Genomic DNA, 25,573 nt, shown 5'->3' with positions numbered 1-25,573 from the left:
TTTTGCAATTATCACCCTGTAAGGATAGTAAAATGATGATAAACTGTGTTAATTAAAATTTCATATGGTCACTACTAGCATTTTACTTCTGGGTACAATCGCCATAAATACCCAGGTCTGGGCTTAAAGCATAATCGGCATAAATACCCTGGTCGCATGGTTGCACTGGTCCTGACTACTTATGATTTTTTAATTTCTATGATGGATAGATGAATTTATTTTATTGAAAGTGAAGAAAAATAATTTGCAAAGTAATAATTATCTACACTTATTTAATACGCAAGCAGATTTTTTGTGACAATTACTCCTCCGAAACTACTGAACCGATTGTCATGTTTTTGGTGTCATTGGAAAGAGAGTAACGTGAAGTTGTGCACAAAACTTTATTTTTAGGGAAATACTGAGAGAGTGAGGCCCTGAAGCCCTTTAAAGTTTTGAATTTCTCCATAAGATTAACATTGGAAACAAAAATTGTTATGAAACTCCAGCTGTTGTCAGAAATCAAAAGTGAGAAGAAGAGCATGTTAACTATAAACAGTTAATAGGTTTGCTAATTTAACAGTACCTACATACATTTGCTGACTTGGTTGAAATTTGTTTTAAAATAACGCCTGTAATATTGCCAGCAATTGCTCGAATTCAGGCAACAGGGACACTAGTTAATTATAAAAATTTAACCTAGTAGTGGCCTAGGTGTGTAATCAACTTAAGAAAATAATTAAAATTCAATCTGTAGGATGGCAGGATTTAATACTATTTTTGTTCTAGATCTTTTGTTGGTATCAATGGTATCAAAATAAAAAAAAACTAATTTCATAAACTTGTGATACAAAACATTTAAATCTATAGCACAATAAATCTTTCAAAACTATATTAAGTTAGACCAAAAAACAGGAGATACATTTTTTTAGTAGGCTTATCCAAATATATTATTTTTACCAACTAAGCGGTAAGTTAACACAGAAAAGTATAATTACTTTTAGTATTCTGCCATTCTGCCTTAGGTCTGTCTAGCCTTCCAAGCCATTTATACAATAAAATTGTTTAACTATCATAATTTAATAACAGAAATAGGTTTAGGTTCATTATTTCTCTGATGAGGTGTTGTCTTGATAAAAAATGAAACCCCATTTTTATTTAGTTTTATTTAAAAAAAAGTGCTAAATCATTAAATAAAAGGTACTAGCAAAGCTTCAAGTTACTGTAAAAGGTGTTATAGACTATCCTAATTTTTCATGTAATGATAACAATAACATATTTAGGGGTGAATATAAATTAGTTTCAATTGATTTCATAAATACCCAATATACCCGGGTATTTATGGATTTTGGGTATTTACCCGGGTAAATACCCAGGGTATTTACCCTGAGTTTTAAATACCCGGGTATTTTACATCACTAGTGATTGGTGGAAATTTTACCTGGGGCCTCGGGCTCCAAAGCCCCACGCTCTACTGCTAGACCAGCTCGCTCCCCCGATGATTTTTTTTTTGTTTTTACTACCTTAGGCCCTACTTTAGTTTGTGTGGTTTTTCTTTTGTGATTTTCCAACTTCGACTGCGTTTGTGTGTGATCTTATTATGCCTAGGTACTAAACTTTCTCACCTAAGGACTGTTTCAAATTCTAAATCCCTAAGCATTGTAAACCCTTTTTTTACTTAGGCCTATTATGATGGAAAATATATGCAGTGATCCACTTAAAAAGATTAAAAACTTTTAATATTTTTACCCCACTATATTGTTTAATGTGCTTTTATAAAGGAACTAGCCGATGATTTTCAATTAATTTCACTCTCTAATCTCGTATTTACCTTTTTTTATAGGAAGAGAAGATGGAAGTAGAGCCAGAAAACAGTCCTGAACAAAAAAGGAAAGAAAACAAACAGCAACAACAAGAACAGAAAAAGAAAAAGCGAAAGAAGTAGTTTACATTAAGTGTTTTGGTTTCAACGAAATTATTGACGGATCAGTCAGACAGTGGTCTGGCTTTTTGTCACTTGCCTTATTGATAAAACAGATCACAGTCCATCTAATCCATCTATAACTCCTTTCCTTTTAATAATCTTCAAGTTGTAATACATTTTTTATCTATGTTGACTGAAGTTTTTTATTGTCCCCTTCTTCATGTAGTTGAATCTCTGTTTTAGTTTTTATTAACAAGTAGAAAATATTCTGTAACCATTTTTGAGAACTTTTTGATTTTTCTTTGTTTCTTAATTAACTGCTGTTTTTAAAATTATATGTTACTAGCTGTTGTACCCGTGCTTTGCATTGGGAAGAGAACACAAAATTAAAACATTTTGACCTTTACATCTGTTGATAAAATAGTTACACATAAGCCTTTTAAAAACAAAATTTAACCTTTGTGGCCTTTATAGGATAGATGTTGTCATAAATGTAAAAAATAATAGTACTGTTGGTAAGCCTTGTAACTTTTTAATGCTATTCAATATCACAAATAGAACCAACTTGTGTAGTTGAAACAGCTGACAAAATTCTTTTATTCCTTTTAAAAATATGATTACACGTAAGGTTAACATGGGAAACTCCAGAGCCACTGGGGCGGAGGAAAGGACTTTTGAGATAAGAATGCGTCTATATGTTAATTGGGAATGTGAGCTATCATCATACCAAATTTCAGCCCAATCCGACCAGTATTTTACTTGTCACAAACATACATCCAAACTTTCTCATTTATAATATTAGTAGGATTTTTATTTTAACATTTCTTATCAACATGTTATATTTGAATTTTGCAAATTTTAGTTATATTTGTTTTATGTATACGTACCTCGAAGATTGGTAATGTGTTGTTCGTCTCTTGGGACATCAAAACCGTAAATTATATCAGTCCTGGGTTCAGGTCTTACCATGAGACCTACTGTAATAGCTTATTCCCTATATAGGGGAACCCCGTAAAACACATACCAAAATAGTGTTCAGTTTATAAGGAACAGGAATCGGAGAACCAACTACCGCTGGCCCTAATCCGGAACCGAACTCTTTTACGCTTAGTTAGGCTTCTGTTTGCACACCAACTAGCACACCCCCCACGAATACTGCTTTTCCCAAAAGGAAAAAATACCTGACTTGTGGGTAAGAGAGAGTCTGCCTTTTTGCGTAAGGATTTTCAGTCAACGATAAGACCTAAGTCAATAGCTTATTCTCTAGAAATAATGGAAATCACAATAGTGTTCAGTTTATAAGGAACAAATGTCTACTTGCAGTATCCATAGTCAATGGCGTCACTCTTTATTACATCTGCTTTAAACATTTAAATACAGTTTTGTTAATGTGTATTTTTTACAAAAATTGTATAGTGTAAGTAAAAACGTTTTGTTAATAATTATGGTATATGTTTCAGAATTTATTATTTATAGCCTATTTCTCAAATAATAACCTATATTAGTAATTAAAAATAGTTTCTTCCTTTAACAAAAGTGAATAAAGTTTAGAAGCTCTTAACAGATTTAGAAATCCTACCTCTACATGTTCCTTTAAAAGCTCTCACTCACTGATACAAGTGATGATTAGAAGTGATAAGGAAGATAAGGCAGTTGTCTAAGGTCAAATGATAGCATGTTCAGTGTTTGTGTCTGTGGATTATTGGCACAGGGTTACATGGTTAAAATCTGTGCCATGGAGCTGTTTTCAAAGCGAAGGTCTTCCCAAAACCGACCGTTTTCTGCACTCAGGTAAGTGTACTAAAGATTTAATCTAGAGAAGTTATGGGTATAAAGTAAGTAATTTTATTGGGGTAACTTATTAGTTGGTAATGTAGTTTTAAGTAAACTTGTTCTTGTAAGATAGTGTTTAAATAAAGAAATCACCCAAAACATGTAAATTTTTTCATGTATGTGGTACCGTACATATTTAAAAAAAATCTTAAACTTTATTTCTATGTTTTATTTTAACTTTGCTCCAAGAGCTGTCAAATATACCTATCAGAGAGGATGTTAAAAGATTTTCTTTCAAATCTGTCAAATAATAACCTTGGTTGATTTAGTTACAAATGCAGTGAAATGTTCTGTAGCTTTGTTACTGTCCAAGTTCAGCTGTTTTTTCTTTGTCTGCATTATCTCATTTCTCTATATCTATATCATTAAAAGAATTTGTTAGATTTTTGTGTGCAGCAAATCAACCCCTAAATATTTATTTTGATAGACATATTGGGTATCAATTTAAAGCTTTTATACTCTTAATGTGCCTTTTGCGGGTGTGAATGATATCCCCAAGTTTCATAGTTTGTGCTGAATTCTGTTGTCAATCATCTGAAATTTTCAAGTTTACATTTGTTTACATCAAAACAGATGGCCAAGATGCAATTTTTTTACGTCCATAGGAAAATGGGGTTATCTGTAGTTGGTGATGTTTCAACGAATTCAAGTAAAATGTGTTAATGTTATTTGTGTGAAATGTAAAGAAGAAAATGGCTTACGTTAGATTTGGTGTTTTCAAAGTATGTTTCATAAGTATTTGTAATTTTTTAAGATGCCTCAAAGAGATTGCACACACAATGAAAATAATAGGGATTGCGAGCCAATAACAGGGATATGATGAAAAATAATAGTTTTTACCTTTATCAACTATATGACGGATATTCAAGTCACAAAGTGACGCAGGTTGCTTGTTTTAAATTTAAAATAAAACTGTCAACAAACTGACACATACTTTCTTCTATTTGCCCATTTGCAAAAGGGGGGCAGGAGTAACTTATTGGTTTCTTATGAGGAAAGTCACAAAAAATATCCCTGCAATGTACACGAGCTGAGAAAAAAGGTTTCAAAGAAACATGCTTGCTTGTCTATTAATGTATAGGATATGGATTTTAACTGTAAACCATAATACGAGTATAAGTCCAGAAATAAGATACGACATGAGAAATAGTTATTTGTGCAACTAATGAGCAAAGTGAGCAATTGCCTCACTCAAGAGAAATCCTTACTCACGAGCCATAGGTGAGTGAGGTTGCACATTATATTTTTCCTACAGTTACCATAAAACAAATAAATTGGTAAAGAAACGTGCCTTCACGTTGCAAATCTGGAGTGAGACAAAGTAATTAGAGTGAGACAATGTTAACATTGTCTCACTGATGAGCGAATTGGCCACTTTGCTTTCTCAAATCAGTGAGAGAACATGTACATTGTTAGGTAACTGTAGGAAAAATATTGTCTTGTTGAATTTAATTAGTCCTTAGAAAACAGCTGTGTTTCTTTCTTTGAACAGCCATGTCACACTAGCTAGAACCATTTTAGTCTATGCTAGAACACTCTGTAAGCTAAATTTACACTTCCATTTCACCAAATGACAGGTCTTCCCACTATTCCATTGAACCTTTGAAATAGAAAGTTCACAGTAAAGAGCCAATGATTCGATCTGCCAATTGCTATTCTTGGCTTCAATCCAGACAAATACTTAACCTGTGATTGTTTGTGGTCTGTGAAACGTTTTTTATTTCTCCCCTTAACAATTTTGATTAAAATTTAGTTTGTTATAGTCCTTTTAACTATAAAACGGTACAATCCCCATTGCTTTAAAAATTATGGTTCAAAAGTTATTGTAACTTATGTAATTTTACCATAAAAACCCATTTATTTCACAAGTTTTTTATGGTAGAATCAATATATAAAATTTAAAAAAAAACCTGGGGATACCATCAAGTAGTACTCACATAGCAATGTTAATAAAAATCAAACCAATATCTGGCTGCAGTCCATATACAAAATCAATTGTATGAGTTATATATTTTTTTATGCTTGGTCACACAATTAATAATATAATTTCCTTTACATTTTAAAGTAAAACATACACTTTTTGCAATAAATTTTCTGATCATGAATTCAGTTAATTTACAAAACCAAACTTACATTTTGAAATAGACTTTTTATAATTTCAATCTGCAAACATATTGGCCTATTTATAATTGTTTTCTTGAGAAATACACAGACATTTGCGTCTATCATTTATTTAAAATGGAATGTATTAATTGAGAAATTTAATTTAAAATAAAATCCAACTATATAGTGTTGCATTCGTTGTAGGGGAATTTTCTTTTCTCTGCAACTGTCTCTAAAAAAACTTATATGTTTAAAGAAGACTAAACTTAGTCAGAGTCTTGTCTTAATACAATAGGAATCTATTTTGTACCTCAAGAAGATTACCAGTCTATTAATATTATCTCAAGTTCCTTATAACTATTAAGTAGTAGGCCTACTGCTAACCTTAATAAGTTATATCTTATCAATCAAAATTGATAAGAGCCATGAGAATATCCTACTTATTTTAAGCTTATCTTTAGTATTTATTTAATTAGTTTTTGTGTTTTGAAAAAAATTGTGAATTTGATTGTACAGTACAAAACAACCTATAGCCACAGAAAACGTACTAGCTGTCCATGTAAATTTAGTATTGTGTACTGTAAACTTAAAATGTCCACTTAACATTGAGGTATCAAACAGTTGCTTATGCTTTACTAGCCAAACCCCCTCTATTAAAACCGGGAAAATGTCTATTATAAAAATATCAATAACTATAAATAGGTACCTAAGCAAATCTCATGAAGACTAAGCAAATAAGATTTTCACTAAAATATCTCCTTAAAAATCTCATATTTATTCCCTATTTAAGAAACACTAGATTAATGAAAACTCAGGTTTGCTAAACAAAAAATAAATGGTCCCCGGTCCAGGTCTTGCCACGAGACCTGTGGTAAAAGCATTCCCCATTTGGAAAAAAAATAATATCGTAGACTGAAATAGTTTATTTTCTACAGTAAATACTAATAAATATATTCTATAAATAACACTGTTGGTAACTACAAACATAATTTCTTATTTATCTCAGTTTAATCATACAGTAATTTCACATCACGTTTTCCTTATTGCGTGTTGTAAGTCAAGCCCCCAACAGACGACGCGACGTCCAGACAATATTTACAAGAGTGGCCTTTGCTCCAAGGCGTATCTATGACGTCAGAATCAGCTGACTAACCTAACATAACCTCCAAAACTGCCCTGACCACTTGTTTTCCCGGGTTTCCCTGCAGACGCGGTGGCGGTGGAGGGGAGACGGCGCACTCGAATTCAGTACGACAACAGACACAGGCCAAGATGGAGTTGGCCCCACTGATACTGATGCCACCGAGACCACAACACTCTCTGCAAGTTCCTGAACCTCCTTCTAGAGCCAGCTCGGAGACTGACAGCGACATGGGTCCAGGGACTGAGAGGAGGCGGGACGACCGACGACGAGGAAGGCTTAACGCGGAACTTCTCACTGGAGTATTGTACGGGAGCGTGGATGAAGTGAAGAGGTAAGTCTAGACGAAATTAATATATAGACTAGTGTACCTGTTGCTCGAATTCGAGCAATTGCGAAGCATTACAGGCGTTATTTTAAAACGAATAACGGTCATAATTTCCGATGACTTTATTGTTATCCTATTTGAGGTCGACTCAAAGGTTATGGAAATACTCACGATGTACACAACAGTTAGATATAATCAAAATTGTTTGTAAATATCTTATCTTTTTTTTAAAAGCTGATCTTGTTTTTTAGAGTTTTCTACAAAATGTTTCCCACTCAAAGCCGCCTTAGGTTGACTATAATAACGATTTTAAATGAAGAAAAAAACACATTATTTCTATTTCTTCTACTTGGTTGTATTCTATGACTTTCTTATGTTTCCGTTGTTTGCAAAAAAAAAAAAATTTTGTTTCCAATGATTACTCAAGAAATGTAGCACAGTGTTAATTTAGTTTTATTTTTAGTAGGCCTATATCAAATTGTCCAGGATTTCTCGTTTTTTTCCATTGTACACCAACCCAATCGTCTACAGATGCAATACGCCAAAGAATATCATCTACGTGCAACACGCCTACATACAATCTCCAAGAAGTAGTAAAAAAAGGCAGAAACTAACCCTGACAATAGACATAAGCAGTTGACTTAATAAAAAATCATTTTAAGAGTTACTGTGATATTAGGATTTTCCACTGATTTGGCAATAGAACATTATATTGCAAAACATGACACGATGCAGAAGAAAATCGATTTTAAAATCAGAAAAAAAACCATTGCAAATTCTTCACTTTGACAAATTTAGTAAATCACAAATTAAATATTAACAGCTGTTTCATTAAAAAGTAGTGTAAAATTATACATATGGTCATAATGTAAACAAATCTGCTAAGGGGACTTTAAAAGCCTCTGGGGCAGAGCCCCAAGGGAATTTACCTCGTTTCTCTTTTGATGGCTCATCTACAGACCAAGACCTTTCTTTAGAGACCCCTACCAAGTTTCTACGCCCAGCCGTTCTCTGAAATTAGCTGTGACAAAAACCCGTTTTTCCCCCATAAGAATAACATGGGATGGGAATTTAAGGGCCACTGGGGCAGAGCCCCAAGGGAATTTACCATGTTTCTCTTTTGATGGCTCTTCTACAGACCAAGCTCTTTCTTTAGACACCTCTACCGAGTTTCTACGCCCAGCCGTTCTCTCAAATCAGCTGTCACAAAGAAAAACAGTTTCAAATTAATATATCTGGTACTTTTCTTCCGATTACAGCCAAGAATGGCGGAAGGGGTTCTCTTAGTCTTTACGTACCCGTTACTTTGTACAGTAATTTCACACGGCTATAGCTCGGAATTCTTTACTCGATCATCTGCAGCAGGGAGGGTTGGATTACATGGAAGGTTGTATAATCAAGACTATTCTCATTAGAACGCTACTGTACGAGGAGGCTGTTTGGCGTGTTGGTTAAGTAGGTGTATGGATTTGTATGCAAGACCAGATAAATTTTCCTTTTCCACAAATTATTATGTCGACGGCTGGTAAATTATTGGTTCTCATTCAAATTTTACAGAGCATAATTTGTTTACTACAGATTCGTGTTAACTTGTTTTAATTTTATTGTGACACTATCATCAACACATCAACATGTATCAGTTAAATCGCAGAGGTCGTTATTTGTTAGCATCGCGTTGACAGAAAGTAAGTTTGAACTTCATTTGTGATGTAAATTAAGTTTGCCAACTGCACAGTGTCAGACGTATGTTTTTATACTACTATTTTAGTATTTAAGTCACACAGTTTTCAACTACTATTTAATCCTCTTGGATAAGATAGGCATTAAAGGAGTGTCTTATTTGAATGGTTCAAATATTTATGTTTACGAGAGCACGCCCCGTGGTCGAAAAATCGACCAAAAGTATGTTTTGTGCAAACTTCTCTATTTTCACCTCACACTGTTTAATAAAACATGTGATTGGAATGTCTTCCATTTGTTTTGATTTTCTGTTTATATTTTGTTGTTATTTCGTCATCACCATAGCAACCCATAAAACCCATGTTAATTTTTTTAAATTTCAAATTCATTTTGTGTGCTTATTTTTGTGCCTATTTTAGTTTATAAAGGGATTCTGCACACCTACAGGAAATTAGCTTTCTAACGGTATGCGTAGATTTTCTGTACGATACACACGAGCTGAGAAAAAAGGTTTTAAAGAAACATGCTTGCCTATTAATATATTTATGTTTATATTGTAATGACATTTCTACAACAATGTATAAACAAACACCTAATGTGAATACCTTTGGATTGTCGTTTTTGCCATTTTTGACGATTATAATATAAACGTGTTGGATAACATTTGGAACTTTGTTAAAAAAAACACAACCACCCAACCATTCGGCTACTTACCTCTAACCCTAAAGTTTCTTACTGCCGAAATGAAAATAGCATTTCCTTACTTTTGAAACAGTGTCCAGCAAACTTATTAAATACCTAAATGTGTGCCTTGTTGTTGGTAAGCCTCTCCTAGTTTTAATAGATCCAAACAAAATTACTAACGTTACATGAATTGTTCATCTTCTCGTAGTTGTTGAGACAACAATAAAGCCTGGACGCTCTTGCAAATCTTTGAATTCAACATTTTTGGTTAATCTGCACAGTTGGTTATGTTTTGGGTCAACATGTTGGCTGAATGCAGTGGTTACCCATCGAGGAATGCAGCTTTCTATCTATTTATGGTAGGTTTCACACAGTAACCATTGAACTATCTAAGCATGACTCAGTTGTGTTTATTCTACCCATACGAATATAAGAGGGAATCCGTTCACAAATTGCGTTGTTTAATAGGGCCTAAAGACTTGTTCCAGGCCAAATAAATCCAGTGCAAACCCCATTTACCCTGATTACGTTTGCTTTGAACAGTTATTAGGTGAATAGAACTACTAAATTCCCAATATATTTGCGTTGATTTTAGATATACACTATATAAAGTGATTTCCTTACCTCAATTAGGAGTTGTGAAGAAGTAGTCAAGTTTTGTTTACAGTCTGACTGTGGTTGAACATCCAACTGAAGGAACAGCTGTTTAATTACAATTCACATACCGTTATAAAGAAAGTTGGTCAGCATAACTTGATTTTTGAAAATGGACTCTAGAAATAAACTAAACTTGAGGGGACGAATCCCTAACAAAAATTACCTTTTAATTATCTTTCGCAGGTGTGCTAGATAGCTTTTAAATTACACCACACCCCAATCGTAAAAATCAGTTAAAAGACGGCTGGAATATGGATGTTAAAGGGGACACCCTTATTTTATTAAGTATTTAATTATAATGCAATCAAGCCTAATGTTGCCCGATGTATCTGTTCGAAAATTGATCGCCAAAACATATTTTATTCATATTATATATTATATTATTTTAATTTTAAAAGAAGGTTTACATTTAAAAAGACGGTAAATATGTATAAAATATGTTTTAAACATTTAGGGTTTGCAGTGTAGTGTAGATTTACAGTTCTTTACATCGTTGGTAGCCAACACGTAAACGCCAATCGTGAAGTTAATTTATTCGTCTTAATCGCGTGCTCAATTTATTCCATATTTTAAAAACATTTCAAGGTTGAGTATTGTTGCAGGTAAATTAATTAAATATTTATAATTCGTTGTGTCCACGATTACTCTGATTAATATAGCCTACAGTAAATATACGTGGGTTATTATAAAGTAAATTATGCCAACGTCTTACAAGAAAAATGCATATTTATTTTAGATATTAAAAGATTAGGATACAAAAACTAGCTTTCTACCAATCAATTTATTGTTAAATTGGTTACACAACACAGGACAAGAGTTTTATCTTTTATAGCCTACTTGTGTGCGAATGACAATAAGATATTTCTTTGAAACATCTCATGAATTTTCAGATACACTCAAATTCTATACGAATTATTTGTCTATCTATCTAAATTAAGTCAATGGATATGGTTGTATACCACGATAAATTATCTTAAATATGAAGTGTAACATGACAAGCTGAGTTACTAGAGATCGCCTAGATATTATTGATGGATTATTATCATTAGAAGATCATTTAGATTGCCTTACTGTACCTGTATTCCCTGATTTGGGTTTAGTAGTTCCATTGGCCGAGAAGAGTAGAGGCTTATCCTAAAGTCAATGGTAATACACACAAATATTTTCAGTGTATCCAAATGTCACAAGGGTATCAAACGAATGTCATCCGGGCGATGTATCAGTTTTAGTCGTTAAATAAGGAAATAGTCAAAATTAGTATGCTGCGTATTTTTTAAAGGATTAAAAAATGTGTGATAAATAGTTTAATGATGTCGTAGCAAAGTTGATTATGAGACAATTAGGCCTATATAAATTGTCTTTGAGTGGATAAGGTACATGAGTAGTGACTAGTTACGTGGGCTGGGACTATTCCCAGTGGGAGGGAACTTATAAAATGGGAATATTACAGGGAATATTTCTTTAGCCCCAGGAAAATTCTAAAAAATTTGGAATTTGAAACATCCAATACATGAGGTCCTGTGACTGGCTTAGGATAGCAGATTTTACTTGGTCGGTTTTTTTGCACCTTCTGCTTTGCTTACATTGGTAAGACTTGGTTTAGATGTATTTTTGCTGTGAACACAAAATTATTGAGCTACGTACTTAAATTTTACGTAAACATGCATAAGTCACTAACCTACCATCACACAAGTCTAGTTACACCCTTGAACTAAGCTCCGTGTAGGTCTAAAGTTTCGAGGTGGACCTTTGCTTTTGGAAGTGAATAATATTTGTCTCCGTCGCAACAAAAATAAAGCTTAAATGTGTACATTTGATAACTCTGACAATTATTAGATAAACTGATAATATTCACAATTCTTTTAGTATTGTGAAGAATTTACTTACTTTATTGCGTCACGCAGGTAAAATTAAACAAAAGAGAATAATTTAAAGAAATCTAAACTGTACAGTTCAGTTTTGTTCCTAAAATACGAGTACAAAATTATGGTCGTGTCTCGTACACCTAATTGTTTCTATACTAGTAATTCTGACTACCTATACACTCCAATGGTTTACAAAAGTAATTCAGTTCAAAATTTCGCATCTAATGAAATTTATAAGCTAATTTTGTAATTTCTTAGACTCACACTGGCGAAACCAAACGATTTTATACTTACAGCTTACAGCTACGCATTATGCTTCAAGGTAATAGATAAAGAATACCTAAACATAGCTTAACATTTAAATCCCCAAAACTCGTTTTAACTATCAGTTGGCTGTTGTGTTAGTCACGTCCGCTGAAATCAAGTGGGCAGTGCAAGTCTCAAGGTCAAGCCTATTAGGTTCACTAATTAAGAATCAATTACCAAAAGCGGTTTCGCTGTTCGATTTAAAATTATGTTGGTGAATTTACAAACTATCGCTAGAGGGTTTAGGGTAGGTTAGGTTGGTTTATAGATTTAATGACACGTTTTGCTTTATTTACTTAACAGGTATAATCATTAACATTCAAACTTTAAATAGCTTTAAATAGTGGCGGCCCTCTTATGAAAAATACCCGTGGATTTAAATGTTATGAATGTACTGTATTTAACTTGATAAGCTTTGTTTTGAGAAAATGAAAGCTGTAAGAAGTGACGTAGACGTTGGGAACCCTCTCGTCCGCAGTCGCGCATCGAAGAAACCTTTGAGAAACCAGTTTTGTGGCAGTGACGCACGGTACATTTTGCTTCCTACATTCGCATGGCGTGACCCCACAAACAATCTGCGTCAGAGCAGGAGCAATACCATGGTGGAAGGAAAATAGGTGTGCTATTCCCGTCATATGCTGACGTCACCAAGATTGCAAACACCATTTAGAAAAAAAATATGTAAACAATAACAATCAAATCAAAACAATATATACTTAAGTTATATGGCAATATAATCAGGTGATTTTGGTTTGCAATCTGGGTGACGTCAGCATACGACGGGAATATAGCACACCTATGTATTTTCCTTCCACTATGGGAGCATACATAATTTTTGTGGAACAATATTTCAGATTCTGAAATTCCAATAGATTATATTTTAGATCAAGCGTGTTTATTAGTGTACCTTTACATTTAACTACCCAAAAAACCACATTTTCTTTCCAATTCATTTTATTTGCTTTTTGTTTACAACAATTAAAATCCTTTTTGGTAAGTAACTTATGCACGATAACGTTATTATGAACTTTGTTTGAAGTTTATCCATAGTAAAGTTTGTAATAGGAGTAAATTGGTTGTTCAAAACTAAAACCAAGATGAACGATTTTAATTGTACAGTTTTAATTGAGTCTGTACACAGAAATCTGGAAACCCGGTCTAAGAGAGAGACTGTTTTGTTGATTTTGAATGTCGATTAAAGGTTTTTGCTCCATCCAGTAATTTTTCTTAAGTTTTTTTTATAATCTCTATTGTAAAATATTTCAAGATCAACATGCTGAAACTCAATTTTACAATTGAAATTGCACTAAAACAAATAGCTATTATTTTATAACTTGCATCTCCGTAAGATTATTAAGATTGCATATCCGCAAAGATTATTTGCTATATATTCGACAAATATAATATTATTTCATTAATAAAAATATCTGACGTGTTTCAAAATATATTTATAAATAATTTAAATATATAATATAGTTTCAAAAATATTTTATATATATATTTAAAATATTCTCAACACATATTTTAAAAAAATATTTAATAGGAAAAATATACATATAAAATATGTATATTATAGATTCTATTCTTGTTTTATCAATATATATTATGAATCTATTTTATATATTCAAAACTTATATTTAATTTATATTTTGCATTGCTTTTTGGTAATATTTTAAATATATATTTGAATATATCAAACTATTATTAAAGATATTTTATATATATATTTTATTCGAGGTTCTATCAAATACAACTTTAAATATATAAAATATTTATAAAATACATATTTGTGCTACTAGGGAAAGTTACTTTCCACATCGGTTAACTTAAACGTATTTAAAGTACTACCTCAACCTCACCATTTAACACTTTATTCCGGTTGACATTTTCAGTATCAAAGGGGCTCTTGTCCATTCCGTGAAACACTAAGAAATAAGGACATTAATGCGTTACCAACATACAACAAAACAACACAATACAACAATCCAACACAGGCCACGAACTATTGATACATAAACAATATAAAGGCGTAAACAATTCGTGATGGTTTGCCCAACAAATGTTTTACTCAAATAGGTTATCATTTTCTTAGCATACCGGGTAAGCTAAGATTTGGAATCCAGACAGAAAAAGCAAAACTTTTACAGAGTTAAGACATCACTTAAATTGAATACGGACGGCTCTAATAAATAAAGTGCAACACCAACGATATCAAATTTGTAAACTACCGGTTCTAAGGAAAAGAACCAGTACCTACGTAAGAACCTACCTAAGAACTATAGTAAATCGGACCAATTAAATACATTAATATCTAGTCCCGAGGTTATTGATCTCTTGCTTTTGGATTTTCTCGTAAAAAGTTATAGCGTAAACTTATCGGTGTCAGTTTGAAAAAAAAAACAACCTTACCCAAACAACTTTTTGTTATTTAATAGATTACGCATTCTCTAAACAATGATTAGTATATCTATTAACATTAGAAGGATGTGTGACGAAAATCACACAATGTTGGGGTTTTGGTCATTTGTAATTTTATTTTTTAAGTAGGTAGGCCATGTATTCTATGGAAAAGTACCGGTATCAAGGATCGTCGTCACAAAAGTTGTTATGAATAAATATGTAGGCTTACGTACCCAAGATATGAGCTATGGGCCTATTGGCTTTTTCTTACATAACGGATTTAATTAATCGCAAGTGCAATAATATAGTCTAATAGTGTAACCGTAAATGAAATTAAATGACTAGACATCGTCCAAATCGGAACCAGAAATTCTTTGAGTATAAAATGTTTCTTGAGTTTTGACAACCAGAAAGAAGAAGACCTTGAATCAGTGTTGTATAGGGCTGTGATACTGAAATGATCGTCGCCAATTGCTTACAAAAAAGGTTTCCACTCATTGACGGCGCTTCAATGGCGGTTGTGTAAAGTGTAAAGTAAAAAATCACAACTGCAGTGGGTGATTGTAACAGAGGTTTAACAGAGGAAGTGCTAAACTCGCTTTTCCAATGTGTCACTTTCTGTTTCTACTCACCGTGTGATGCAATCGCTGGACCATACAGCCAATAGGCCCATAGCTCATATCTTGGGTACGTAAGCCTACATATTTATTCATAACAACTTTTGTGACGACGATCCTTGATACCGGTACTTTTCCATAGAATACATGGCCTACCTACTTAAAAAATAAAATTACAAATGACCAAAACCCCAACATTGTGTGATTTTCGTCACACATCCTTCTAATGTTAATAGATATACTAATCATTGTTTAGAGAATGCGTAATCTATTAAATAACAAAAAGTTGTTTGGGTAAGGTTTTTTTTTTTTTTTCAAACTGACACCGATAAGTTTACGCTATAACTTTTTACGAGAAAATCCAAAAGCAAGAGATCAATAACCTCGGGACTAGATATTAATGTATTTAATTGGTCCGATTTACTATAGTTCTTAGGTAGGTTCTTACGTAGGTACTGGTTCTTTTCCTTAGAACCGGTAGTTTACAAATTTGATATCGTTGGTGTTGCACTTTATTTATTAGAGCCGTCCGTATTCAATTTAAGTGATGTCTTAACTCTGTAAAAGTTTTGCTTTTTCTGTCTGGATTCCAAATCTTAGCTTACCCGGTATGCTAAGAAAATGATAACCTATTTGAGTAAAACATTTGTTGGGCAAACCATCACGAATTGTTTACGCCTTTATATTGTTTATGTATCAATAGTTCATGGCCTTTGTTGGATTGTTGTATTGTGTTGTTTTGTTGTATGTTGGTAACGCATTAATGTCCTTATTTCTCAGTGTTTCACGGAATGGACAAGAGCCCCTTTGATACTGAAAATGTCAACCGGAATAAAGTGTTAAATGGTGAGGTTGAGGTAGTACTTTAAATACGTTTAAGTTAACCGATGTGGAAAGTAACTTTCAATTATAGGCCTACTTTAGGGCTACGCTTCATGGATCTATAAAACATTTTTTTAGTTTAATTATTGGACATATGGACCAACACGATCCGGGTGACATTTGATTGCGAAGCATTTATTTTGGCTTGAACTGTCAGATACTGTATTTGCGAAGGTTTATATATAATAGTTTTGCCAGCATATCTGCAAATATGCAAGCTAATTGCTGTTCTTAATCTTAATATAAGAAGGTTTCAACTGACTACTGTAAGATCCCCGTGCGTAGAACGGGCACACAGCTAGTCGGAAATAAAACAGAATTTTTTCCCTTCAGCTGATGCAAGCCTTGTTTATTTGTTTGTTTATTGATTTTAGTGTTCTGTTTTTAGGTTAGAAGTGGTACTGGTAATGCAGTGTTATCGTGTTAGGGGAAGACCGCGACTACGAAGGAGAGTATTTAGGAATGGTGCACAGCATCGGGAATAATTAAGACCAAATTACAACGAAGGTGAAGTGCAACAATTACTGCTATGAGCCCCTCTTATTTTAAAATCACACTATACGCATAAATACCGAAACATTATACCACATACAGTCGATCCATAACGATGACACATTTATAAGGAAAGATAAACGACGAACGACGAGCCTACTATTTAAGTTTTTCCAACTACCATCATAAGATTCCCGTAAAACAGTAAGGGAGACTGCATAATGACTTCCGACGAGGAAAAATCATTGATTCGTGCTGACTACGATATGTTGCAAGAGATAGTGACGTTCATTTAATCAGCTGATGCCTGTTAGTTCCTTCTAACAATTCCTTACATTCCTTCATTCTCGTTATTCTTTACTCGATTACTAACGTCCACCGAGCCGTATAAACTTATTCAATTCATCAAACCTGAACTTAATAACGACCTAATTTATAGGAAAATTCTAATTCAGGATTTAAACCTATGAAAAGTCAAGTGTGCATGAGGGATTTAAACAAAGTCAAAAAATGTGGCTTCGACATCGACAGCAACGCGGCAGTTTATTGTGCAATAAGTGTTATGTGTTTGTTCTATGAAACTATCTACCCGATGTGTTTTGTAGAAAATATAATAACATTTATGACATTACAAATCACACGAAAACTGTACAACAATTAGGGATTTAAGCCGTGTTTTTTTTTTTTTTTGCAATGCAACCTTATTTTTAGTTTGAAAACACGTTGCCGATGCAACTGTCAAAATCACATTGGCATTGTATTCAACATAACCTGCAATCCCGATATGATTTTGACAGTTACTGGCAATGTGTTCCCAAACTAAAGTTAGGTTACCCCACATTTCAAAACCCATGGTTTTCCTCTAAATTTTGTTCCATTTTCGTGTCAACTGTGAATAATGTGATAAATTTTCTACGAAACGAATCGGGTAGATAGTACTATAGAAGTTTGGTCGACCTAAACTCTCACAGATGAACCTTCTGGTTCATCATTGATATCGGATCAAAAATATTAGGATTGCTAAGGTAAGCCCTTACAATAGCAATTACATTTATCACATTTTTCAGGAGCCTAGAGGCAGGGGCGTCCGAGAATGCAACATGTCGACCAACCCGAACCACAGCCCTTCACCTCGCAGTGGCCTGTAGACATGAGGATGTGACCTCACTGTTGCTCTCATGGGGCGCAGACGCTCTACGGCGAGACTTGGAGGGTAGACAGGCCATACACCTAGCAGCGGCTGTGGGTGACCAGGGGATACTGAGGGCGCTGATAGACCACAACCCAGACAATGTCAACAGCCAGGTGGAGGCTGGGACGGTGGCCAGAGACAACGATAGCTTGGACTCTTGGAGTCATGACCACAGCTCTGTGGCAGACAAGGTATGTAGTGGACCTAGAAAATACATTATATCATGTGTTCGTATCGTTTAACATACTAAAAATCCATGGCAGCGATCTTCTGTTGTCCTTTACTAAGTTCTATCCGTACAGTTCATTCTCATACTCTACCAGCTCACATCTTCTGTAGCGGGTGGCAGAAGAAGATAATGTTTTAGAAAGAGAGATTAAATTCCTGACACCGAAACCCCTTGCTGTGTAATTTAAGTTGAAGATGAGTGTTGCATGATTGCGGTGTTAAGCTAGTTTTGTATGACCATTTATTGAAAGCATAATAATCAATGACAGCTGGGTTGAGTTTTGAGCCATCAAAATGCTAATTACCTTTATTTCAGAATGTACCGACGACCATTTGGTAAGGTGAACCCTCTAACCACTCAGATACTAGCTAGTACTAGGTCTAATAAAGTGTTTGTGACTTTGAAGATCACAGTTGACGAGGGTCAGCTTATATGTGAGAGTTAAGTACAGTAGATTGTTTTTGTAAAACTGTGATACAGGTAACCAACTGTAAACTCTTCATAGCAAACCTACATTTTTAAACAAATTACTAGTTGTTTTACAAAGTTTTATTTCAAACATATTCACTTGATGTTTGCAGATTCCTCCTGTCTCCCAAGGAGCCACACCCCTCCACCTTGCTACTCAGAGAGCCCATCTTCCTTGTGTTACTCTCCTGCTGGAGAGAGGAGCCAAGGTGAACATCCAAGATAGAAGAGGTCTGACCCCACTAGATGTCGTAGGAGAAATGCCAACAAAGACTGACACACTTGATGTAATGCCAGACTCCATCCCCTTCAAAGACACAGCTGTAGCCAGGATAAACAAACTGCGACAACGAATCGGCTTTCCTGGCACTCCTAAGAAAAAAAGCCTCAGTAGAGACGATTCTGGAGACTCCACCTCTTCAAAATCTTTCCTCCGAATAGCCTCGGAAGATCCCGAACCAATGTTTGAAACTAGGGCTTTGCCAGAAGAGCTAGATCATCGGGAATACAGACACGCAGCCGTTTCTAAATCTGCTAGTGTGGCACAGAAAATCGTCAATAGTTTGATTGACAAAGGTGCAAAAATGCCAAAGTCAAAAGTTATTGTTAAACAAGGTGGGGTGCAAAACCAAGTTGCGATGCAGGTCAATTGCCTTCACACTGCTGTGGAGCAAGAGGATCTTCATCTGATTGAGTTCCTGTTGGACAACGGAGCTTGCCAACTAACGTGGAACAGTGAAGGGCTTACACCTCTTCATCTTGCAGTCGCCAAGCAGCTTCTTGAACCAACCAGAGTGCTGCTGGAGAAGAACAAATCATTCCAGGTGACTATTACCATTCTATTACTCTATCTTTAACGTATTTGCTGAGTGATGATACTCCAGTGAGTGATTTAGAAGTGTTGAGAAATGGGTTGTAGGTAGTGAAATCAGAGTAGGCCTACAGAAAAAAGCTGAATTAGTTAGGGCCATTCTCTAGCCAAAAGTAGAGAGTTGTAGACATTTGTAAGGTCTGACCAACACTACAATAATTTAATTTGCATCTATGATTTTTCCAACCAAACCACCATTCTTTTTGGCACTAGGTAGTTGATGCCCGGGACAACCAAGGCAGGACACCCCTTCACCTAGCCGTTGCTCTGGAGTGGTTTCCGGGAGTCAGTCTGCTGCTAGAGGCCGGAGCTGATGTCAAGGTCACTTCCAATGACAAACAGACAGTCCTCCACCTCGCTGCTGCTAAAAGTCATCCTCAGCTGCTGGAGGAGCTTCTCACAATTCCAGAATCAGTCAAGGTAAGTTGGTAAACAATTTTGAACTGTTAAGTTAGCGGTAAATCAGTTGTGATTTTCTCTTTATGATAGTTTGGAGTACAGCATGGCCCAAAAAGCACCACTGTAGTTTGAAAACTATATAAATAAATGTCAACACAAGATGTATTGATGAAATCCAAAAATTATTTTTTTTGTACATCACATCTCCAAAAAATTGCTTAACTTAATTGTACCTATGCTTTTATTTTAATCTAGTCAAAACAACATAAAAGGAGAAGAACTTATACTAATGTTATGCTCAAAGATCATGAACAAGATACTAAAATAGATTAATAATGTTCCAGATCATCGATAGCCGTAACTACCTTCACGAGACACCATTGTGTTCAGCTGTGTGTGCTGGACAGCTGCACTGCATAGATCTGCTACTAGGCAGAGGTGCAGACATAACTACGGTGCTACCTGGAGATATCAGCTTACTTCATCTGGCAGCAGAGAGGGGTAATGTCGCCATCCTTGGAAAACTACTGAAGGACCCTCGTATTACATCGTTGAAGAACATACGGACTAAAGAGGGCAAAGGTGGAGTGACTGCTTTACACTTTGCCGCTCTTGGTGGATTTGTGTCTTGTGTCGAGATCTTAATCACCTCTGGATGTAGCGTGTTCGAGGTAACAACGATGTTCCCCCATCGAGGATCCTCAGCTTTACATCTTGCTGCGATGAAAGGTCACACTAAAGTCGTAGAAGTTATAGTGAGACATGACAAAAGCACACTAAATGTCAAAAATGACGAAGGATGGTACCCATTACACGTTGCCGCTAGATTTTCCAAAAAAGAGTGTGTGCGTTTTATGTTACTTAACGGTGCCAATTTAGGCGCCACTGTTTTTGATTCGGCTGGAAACGAAAAGACAGCATTCGATATTATCGTTTACAGTATACTACACCCGGTAACTTTTCTACAACGGATTTTCGATTGTTGTATAGAAGTTAATGATTACGCGTTAAATAGTCCCAAGTGCGAGATCAAAGTGAAGTATGGAATTCTTGAACCTTTGGGCCCAGATAGGAAACAGCTTAGGGTGCTTGATTCATTGCTGAACTGTGGGAAAAATGCTGTGCAGGAAAAACTTCTTTTGCATCCTCTGGTGGAAACGTTTCTTTATCTGAAATGGAAGAAGTTGAGAGTGTTTTTCTTCTTGATGATGGCTCTCTACTTGGTGTATACTGTATCTCTCACCACAATGGCAATGTCTTACTACGTGTTGAAGTCACAGTCAACTTTTATCAACACTTGTGTATCTGGATGTCGCTTTACTCTATGCATCTCTCTTGCCCTCATTACTTTGCAGGTTAGTGGACATTTTACTTAAATTATATTTTCACCACACTACGATGTTATTAGCTGTTTTACATACGTTAATTAGAGGCTGAAAGTTATGTTTTGCTGGCCATGCCAGCTGTCATCGTCATTTGCGGACCGAGCAGGTTTTTACATCCCTAGGGCCGCAAAATCAGCTGTCCGCTTGCATATTAAATACACAATCAGGATCCATAGCATTGCAATAAAATTGTTTTATTTTCACCGTTGCATAGCAAGTGTTTATTTTTATTTTTGCTGATTCCTGAAATTACTTCTTCACATAACCTTAAAGTTGCGTTGACTATCAGTGTGCATTAATTATTATTGTGAATAGTAGTAGTGTGGTGTAAAAATAGTGTTTGTACCAAGGACCGAAATGGTTTTGCAGCTCTCGATCGTTCATTGAAAAACTATCTCGGGTCGGCAAAACCTCATTTTCGGCCCTAGGTACGAAATCCTACTATTTTTACATTTACATGTTTCAATCAGCTGAAACATTCCACTCTTTTATAGTGTAATAAGAGGCGGTGTAAAATAGTATATTTTGTACCTAGGGCCGAAAAAGAGGTTTTGCCAGCTCGAGAGATAAGCCTATAGAGCTCGAGATAGTTTTTAAGTTCGAGAAGAAGTCGAGAACATAAAACGATCGAGAGCCGCAAAACTATTTCGGTCAGTGGTACGAACAATATTTTTCACCACACTATACCCTATTACCACTATTCACCACAATAATAATGCACACTGATAGTCAAAACAACTACAACTTTAAGGTACCGTAGAATGGGGTGAATAGAAACAACAGGGTGAATAGAAACAAAACTTCAATGAACGATTCACATTTGTATAACTTTGTTATACATTGATTTTAAGTAAGTAAGCGGACAGCTGATTTTGCGGCCAAGGGATGTAAAAACCTGCTCGGTCCCCAAATGACGATGACAGCTGGCATGGCCAGCAAAACGTAACTTTCAGCCACCAATTAACGTACCTATTTAAAACAGCTAAAAACATCATAGTGTGGTGAAAATACATTTTCATGTATAATAGTTTTTACGTCCCTCGTATCAAAGTTGTTTGTATCTTAAATGAAAATTATTCATAACGAAATTGGATCTTAATGTTTTTTGACGATCATTTGTACATCAGACAATTGAAAAATGATACTCCGGAACCATCACTTATTTTCTTTATTAACAGTGGATTGACAAAAATAACATTAAGTAACCTGTAATACAGTGCTTATGTCAATCCAGGAGGTGATCATGAATAATCTGAAATTATAGAGAGTTTATGACAAACCAACATTGGTCTCAATGTATAGTGCCAGCTTTAGTGTAACTTACAGTAACTATTTGCATGGTTGTTTCTTGTTTCAAATAAGCCTATAGAGTTTATGGTCCCATGAATGTTAGGTTATATCCCAGGAATGTTTGAGGCTGACATATTTATTGTATGTTTTCATGACATAAGAACAAGTGTTTCATAAGTTTTGACACGGTCTTGCCTAAAAGCCAAGAATCTACATGGAAGTTTATCCATGAAGATTAAATGATATGGGGGTTTTTCAGGAGTTGCTTCAGGTCACTAGGATGCAGCGGTATTACCTGAAGGACCTGGAGTCGTGGGTCAAGTGGTCATCATTCCTGCTATCCATGCTGGTATTGGTGGGTCATCAGCCCGCGGATTGGCTGAGACATGTATCCGCAGTTGCTGTGTTACTCTCCTGGCTCGAGCTGCTGTTTCTACTCTCCCGCTGGCCCTCTTCGCTGGGCTTCTACATTCTCATGTTCTTCACTGTGGCCAAGAATGTTATGAGGGTAAGATTTACATTTATTTTTTTATTTATAAAATCTAAGTATTAGGCCATATTTATGAATAAATCATCATATAAACATCATTAAAATGAATATTGAAACAAACTTAGGGGATGTAAAAAGTATTTGAGGCTGTTGGTTTGGTATTTCAGATTTCTAAGCCAATAAATCTGGATAAACGGAAGAGAAACATTGATGGTTGAATAATGAAAAAATATACTCTTCTTTTTCACATAATCAATATTTATTTACTTAGTTTTGAATAATTTATAAACTATAACCATGGTACTCATACATTTTTTGGACAACTACCACTAAATCCGTAAGTTCATAAGCTTCACCTCAATTTTATCCACAATCTATTTATATTGTATTTTTCAGGTGATGGCGACATTCTTCTTCGTCATCCTTGGGTTCATGTTTGCTTTCATGATCCACTTCAAAGCGACCGGCCAATTTACTGATTGGTGGAGATCATTTGCCAAAGTGATGGTGATGGCGATCGAGTTTGAGTATGAGAACATGTTTGACAAAGTTGAAGGAGTCGATGCTATAGTGGGACGAGCAATCTTCCTCTCCTTCATGGTGTTGGTGGCGATCGTCATGATGAATCTTCTGGTAGGTCTAGCCGTCAGCGACATCGCCATCCTTGAGAAGAAAGGGAGAGCGCAGCGTCTCGCCAAACAAATAGACTTCCTCAGCATGCTTGAGATGTTCGTCTACAACCGAAGTTTATTCGCCTGTTGCCCAAAGAAATTGGTCGAGGGAGTTAAAAGATGCAGAGCCGTAGACTGCGACCTGACCATAGAACCGGGAAGGCCCTCCCTGAAAAAGCGACACCCCCTTACAGAAAGTCTGAAACAGTCTGTGATAAACAATATAATTGAGAGGAAGAAAAATACTGAAGATGATTCTTGTGCTGATTCTGATGAAGATTGTGAATCAAGCACAAAAGAGCAGTCGCCTAAAGGAAATGAGTTTGAAATGGAAAAGAACGGAAAGAAAAATCCAGAAAATCAACAAATGAATAATACACTTCAGGTGATAATGAATGAGTTGAATTTGATAAGACAGGAACTTGACAGTATGAAAACAAATAGTCAGAGGCCATCTTTCACAGGTCAGCCACGAACTGTTCCTTTTAATGTTTTAGAAAATGAAAACTCTGGACTTTTAAGAACGTGATAGTTTTTTTAAGATATAACAATCAATAATAAGCTAATACTGTACATTTGTGAAATAGTCTCTTCTCCTGTGAAATTCCTTGCTATATTAACAGCTGTTAATATAGCAAGGAATTTCATATACCAAGTGTATAATATATTCACAAAAGTACAATTCCTAAACGTCATGGGGATGAGGTCACTGAACAATGCTCATCAGTGCTTTTTTCATTCCCCCTTTGATTTTTTCATGACATGTTGATTTTAATGATTTTAATTTTTTGTATGTTTATATTTCTACTGATCCTAAGAGTGTTGTCAATAATTTATCTGTGTGGGATATTAATTATGGCTTAACCCTAATATCCTGAAAAATGTCCTTTGTTCTGCCAGAATATCATCAACGTGATAATATGCTTATGGCACAACTTTTGGCACTTGGCTGAAACATTTTTCGAATAGAATTTTGAATATTGCTATGTATTGTGTTTTTACAATAAATATGTACATTTTAATGTCTTTCTACACAAATTGATAACTTTGAGTTTGCGACCTTTCATCTATATATAAATTTTAAATCGGTACTGCACTAGTACTCTGTGATTCATTTCAAGACCCCAGTGCCTAATTACAATAACCAGGATGATATTATTAACCTAAATATATTGCGTTATGTTACTCAATAATTTGACTTTTTTAAGCGACTGAGTAGATATAGGTGACAATGTATAAAACTTGTTTGTGATAATAAACCTTAGCATTGGATCATTTTTAACATGAATTTAGAGATTTATATCAGTGAAGCTTGAGGAAGAAATGTTTTAATTAATAATAGTAAATATAGCCTTAGTTTAAAGTAACATTTTCAAAGATACGAGCCTTTCTTACAATAATTTTAACTTAAAAGTCTGTTTTGTGTTTCAGTGTAGATTAAAGGAGTAGACAAATGAGTGTCTACTCCTTTAATCTATGGTTTCGATTAGAGCATAAATGATCATAGATGTATCATGTACCCCAAGTAGCACAAATATGTATATAATACGTATAATTTACCTACCGGCATGGTATAGCTTTTGTATACAATCTGTATAGAAATGTATACAATACAGATTGTATCTGTAAATATGTCCCACCTAAATATGTATTATATGCATATTGTATAAGGATCCAACTACAGATA

General features: G+C 34.8%; 2 protein-coding genes across 2 annotated transcripts in view; both read left to right on the top strand.

Annotated features, from left to right (window-relative positions):
* Positions 1-2,096, top strand: part of LOC128991316 (exosome complex exonuclease RRP44) — a 30,336-nt gene extending 28,240 nt beyond the window's left edge. The window contains exon 19 of the mRNA XM_054414119.1: positions 1,823-2,096. Within this exon, the coding sequence (XP_054270094.1) occupies positions 1,823-1,924 (102 nt within the window). The 3' untranslated portion in view covers positions 1,925-2,096. The remainder of the gene's footprint in view (positions 1-1,822) is intronic.
* A 1,532-nt stretch (positions 2,097-3,628) lies between these two features.
* LOC128991314 (serine/threonine-protein phosphatase 6 regulatory ankyrin repeat subunit B-like) lies at positions 3,629-24,459 on the top strand. Its single transcript, XM_054414118.1, has 8 exons — positions 3,629-3,694; positions 7,048-7,314; positions 17,959-18,274; positions 18,894-19,604; positions 19,865-20,071; positions 20,395-21,405; positions 22,985-23,233; positions 23,612-24,459. Exons 1-8 carry the CDS (start codon positions 3,639-3,641, stop codon positions 24,413-24,415), a joined length of 3,621 nt encoding a protein of 1,206 aa, XP_054270093.1. The 5' UTR covers positions 3,629-3,638; the 3' UTR covers positions 24,416-24,459.
* The last annotated feature ends 1,114 nt before the right edge of the window (positions 24,460-25,573 follow it).

The sequence above is a fragment of the Macrosteles quadrilineatus genome, unplaced genomic scaffold (assembly GCF_028750875.1).
Source record: "Macrosteles quadrilineatus isolate MER2022 unplaced genomic scaffold, UCM_ALF_1.0 Scaffold_4__1_contigs__length_99947679, whole genome shotgun sequence".
Lineage (NCBI taxonomy): Eukaryota > Metazoa > Arthropoda > Insecta > Hemiptera > Cicadellidae > Macrosteles > Macrosteles quadrilineatus.
This window is presented reverse-complemented; position numbering and strand designations above follow the sequence as displayed.